This window comes from Kryptolebias marmoratus, linkage group LG11 (genome assembly GCF_001649575.2).
Source record: "Kryptolebias marmoratus isolate JLee-2015 linkage group LG11, ASM164957v2, whole genome shotgun sequence".
Taxonomy (NCBI): Eukaryota; Metazoa; Chordata; class Actinopteri; order Cyprinodontiformes; family Rivulidae; genus Kryptolebias; species Kryptolebias marmoratus.
In genome coordinates, this window is record NC_051440.1 from 14,035,571 (window position 1) to 14,039,945 (window position 4,375).

Consider the following 4,375-nt stretch of genomic DNA (forward strand, 5'->3'; position numbering starts at 1 on the left):
GGGGGGGGGGGGGGGGCACACTAGTGCTTACTAGAGGTGCTTTTGGCGTGTGCGTGATGTAACTCAGTTTGTGGGTAACTGGGTCACTGTGTTCGTTTGGGAAAAAAGCTTCCCTCCTTCCTGCCCCCTCTCCACCCCCCCGGCCCTCTGCAGCTGACACGTTCTGAGAAAGACAAACCTTAACACCAGCGTGGCACGGAGCCACGGATGGGACAGCCAATCGGCGCGGAGGCCCGACATCACGGCGGCCGCGGCGCCCTGCTGTGATGACGCTGTAAATAGACAGGAAGAAAAGCAGCTCCAGTCACATGCTTTTTTTTTTTTTTTCCCCCTCAGCAGAGATGCTGAGTAATAGCTGCAGTCTGGGTTAGGGAAAAAAAAAAAAAGCTTGGACAATGACTCCCCTCCTGCCACACATGTTATCATCTTTTCCATTCGGGATGAAACAGTCTCATTAATAGGGGCAGTAAAAAATTATGGCAGCTGAAATTTTAATAATGAAGATATTTTCCAGTGTCTAATTGAAAAGTTTTTAAAATTTGTCCCATCTGAGTAAACTGCTGTTCGATATCTGATGCTTTCAACTATATGTTACTGTATCAGGGCAGCCAGACTGGATATCTCAGCCCAGCTCTCTTGGATCCATTTAAATATTAATGTTGTTGGATCTGTTACTCTGGTTATTGAGCCTTAAGCAGCCTGCAGGTCTTAGCTCCACTTTTAGGGCCAGTAACTCATTTTGCAGTGGCGAGAGGCGGCCCGAGTTTCTTCTCTTGCTGTTAGTGATAAATTAATCAAACACGACCCACCTCACGCACTCAGATAAGTGCTTCAAAGTTGACGCTGCTCCCCAGTTCTCCACTTTTTACCGTAACCTTAAGTGCTTTATTTTCAGACGTACGCTTCATCAGGAGAGCGAAAATAGCACAGATGTTTTTTTTTTAAAAAAAAGAATGTGCTGCTTATATATGCAAATTTTACTCGCTCCATTTAGGGAGCGTGTACATTAAGCCATGCGTGAACCTACAGGAACTGTAATAGGCAGGGCTGAGGCTGAGGTGAGGCGTCAGAGGCAGGAACACAGACCGCGCTGTCTAGACTTGCTCTGTCTGTCTGCGTGTTTTGTGTGTGTGNGGGGGTTACCGAGACTTGTGGAGTACCAAGTTCTTGTTTTTGAGGCTGTCTGGCATCAGGTAGCATGTGAGTGTTTGATCCCGAGCAGCGCCGTTTCCACTGCGGCCTTCAGGGAAAACCGAAGAACAAAGAAAGACTTTTCTATTTGTGGCATCTACAAACATTCGTGCATGTCATTATCTTTTCTCCTTCATGCCTTAAATCCCCCTGGCTTGGCTACGCACATAATGATTGGTTACTTTTTTATTCAAAGTAGAAAACCCAAACATTTAGAGATTATGTCCTGCCATTTTCCACAGGTCTGTCAAGCCATGCTGGATGGCCCTTTTGTTATTCAAAAGCACAGCAAAATGGAGCAAATTCGAAGAAGAAGATGCAGATGTCTATGCGCACAGTTTAGTCAGCAGCATGAGACAAAAACAATAGATCCTGGCTTTAAGCAGATTTGTTTAAAAGTCTATTTTTATTACCTAATTGGGGGGGATGTAATTCCACATGTGTTGAGTCACAGGCACTTGCATGCTGGAGAATGGGCTGGGTAATCACTGGGAGTGTGATTAGCATCTGGAGCTATGTAATTAAATTGTGCTTGCTACCTCACTGTCACGCTAGCTTTTAGGAAATTTTATCAAGAGTAACACCATTACAGGCAATTAGTCTCACCTCTCAATGTTTTGTCCTTTAACTGATTCATCGGCTTCTCTGTAAGGGAAACCTGTGTTTATTTATAGAGTTATGAGTTGTCGCTGGCTGTGATGAGCTGCTCATCAGAGTACAAGCATATAAAATGTAAACGCTTCAAATGGTCTGCTTTACCTTGACAGTGTTGGGATTCCAGAAAAAATAAGCTCACTCTCCCTACTGTATGTAACATCAAACATCAAACTGAACGCATATGCAGTGTGGGTGGCTATGACTTTTTTTGGCCCATTTGCCACAAATTACATATAGTTTACATTCCTGCACACCATTTTCCTAAGAATAATTTAACCTTTTAGGATTTAGTTGCATTTTGATTGCGTTGTTAAACCTTTCGCATTTATTTCACTGCCGTATTAACGAGCCCCTGCAATGGAAATCAAGTTAATGACATGTCTGTGTGGTATACAGTATTCGGTGAAATGGTAGATAACAATCTCAAAAATGAGGATTCAGACGGTTACAGCTTCGTACCAAAAAAAAAAAAAACCCTGTTGGAACCAAAAATGTGGGCTAGCAGTGAATGGTCAGCCGGAAACAAGGTTTAGCTAATGCTGAAAACACATTTACTAGATGTTTGTTATCAAAGTGTCTGAGCAGAGCTGACGGCGTGCAGTCGCAGCCAGGAGAGCAGCAGGAACAGAGGTGGAGCTAATTTGCATGTCCTGAAATGCAGCCAAGGTGTAGATTTACATTTGGGGAAAAAAAACCCATATAACCGTATTTTCATTCTTGACGCTCATAGAGGAGTTTTAGAAGTTTAATGGCCGCCTTGAGGGGGTTCTTCGAATCAGCAGCTGGAGAACTGCAGTGAGTCTGAGCTAGAAAGTTTAACAGTCCAAGTATAATTGTTGTTCAGCTTTGACAAAGATGAGAGCAAATTGGAGCGATTCAATTCCAGATCCCAGACACCTTTCATTTTCACATTGAAATCAATCGAAATCAAACTCACTTTAGATGTTATCAGTTATCAACAATAAATAGCCTTTATTACTCCTTTTCACTCCCTACTGCCACAGCTTGCTTTCCTCCAGCACTAATAGATTGTGCAAGATCTTTGTTTGAAACTTTGTGGGCGATATGCTTGTTTCATCGAAACTGTAAAGACTCCACAACTGGAACCAGAGTTGCAAATCAGGCAAAAGATGGGAATATCACAGTGGTTTAACAAAGGTTTTTTTTTTGTCTCTGTATTTGACCTAATCTGTCTCAATGTGTTTTATAATCAGGTGTAAAGTTTTCAATGATTTTACTGTTGTAGTTGATCACAGAGAAATTAAAAAAAAAGGTAGATGAAATCAAATATTTGTATTCAATTTCCATTTTACCCTCAAGGTTCATTTTATAACTATTACAATGTCTCTTAACTGCTTTTCCCTTATAAGATCATGTTTAACTACAGCGTCCTAATCAGGTTTGTAAAGCAACAACTACCTAAAAATGCAAAGTTGACATAAAACTTAGAATAGGAGATTAAAGTTGAGTTAGCTCAAAGGTGCTGACATGTCGCTTCCTCCCCGTGTGATCGCTCATCCTTCCCGTCTGTATGTTGCAGGCGAGCGGCCCTTCCCGTGCTCCTGGCTCAACTGCAGTAAGAAGTTCGCCCGCTCCGACGAGCTCGCCCGCCACTTCCGCACCCACACGGGGGAGAAGAAGTTCAGCTGCCCTCTCTGCGACAAGCGCTTCATGCGCAGCGACCACCTGATGAAGCACGCCCGCCGCCACTCCAATTTCCAGCCCGGCATGCTGAAGAGGCCCCACGGCAGCAGCACCAAGCGCCCCAGCTCCCTCAGCGACTACAGCCGCTCCGACGCCTCCAGCCCCACCCTCAGCCCAGCCAACTCGCCTTAAACTGAAGCCTGGTCGCACTTTTCAGGCCTCCGGACTGTGGGGGGGAGGGCCTTTCTTTTCGTCGGGACACTTTTGTTGCACAGTTGTCAGCAACACAACCCCCCTCCCTTCCTTTTTGCTATTCCCGTGCTTGCTGTGGTGTACCATACTGTACATAAGTGCTTACTGTAGTGCAATTACTTGTGTGATCCTAAAAGAAGATAATGCCTTTCCCAGATGGCGATATCTGCGTTCTGTACCACATGTCTGTATTTTTTAAGCTTCTGCTCATGGCTGGTTGGTCAATGTATGTTCACGACAAAAACCCGACAGACACCCCGATAAGTCTTATCAAAAGGTTTTAAGTTTTCTTTCTTTGTTTTTTTTGAACGGGTTAGGAGAAGGGGTACACACCCACATACCTCAGGATTGAAGACAGTTGCTACTTCTGTCATAGTACTCACATTGACTGCACAATATACTCATCACTTTACTCTAAAATTCGACGGGAGTTGAATTTTACGCCCTGCTCAGGGATGGCCTTTGTTAGCTTGAACGAATGAACGTGGTGACGAGAAAACACGCAGAACATAAAATGTCGCAGCCTTACACTCAAACACAATTTGCACTCTTACTGCTCTTTGTTTCACGTTTAAGGAAAGTACATGTACGGTCAAGTGATGGGCATGACCCAGAACCTTCGTTTGGGGGG

General features: G+C 44.1%; 1 protein-coding gene across 1 annotated transcript in view; it reads left to right on the plus strand.

The window, feature by feature from the left end:
- The window catches only part of klf13 (Kruppel-like factor 13), a 12,623-nt gene extending 8,254 nt beyond the window's left edge, over positions 1 to 4,369 (plus strand). The window contains exon 2 of the mRNA XM_017406231.3: positions 3,389 to 4,369. Within this exon, the coding sequence (XP_017261720.1) occupies positions 3,389 to 3,684 (296 nt within the window). The 3' untranslated portion in view covers positions 3,685 to 4,369. The remainder of the gene's footprint in view (positions 1 to 3,388) is intronic.
- Positions 4,370 to 4,375: the final 6 nt, after the last annotated feature.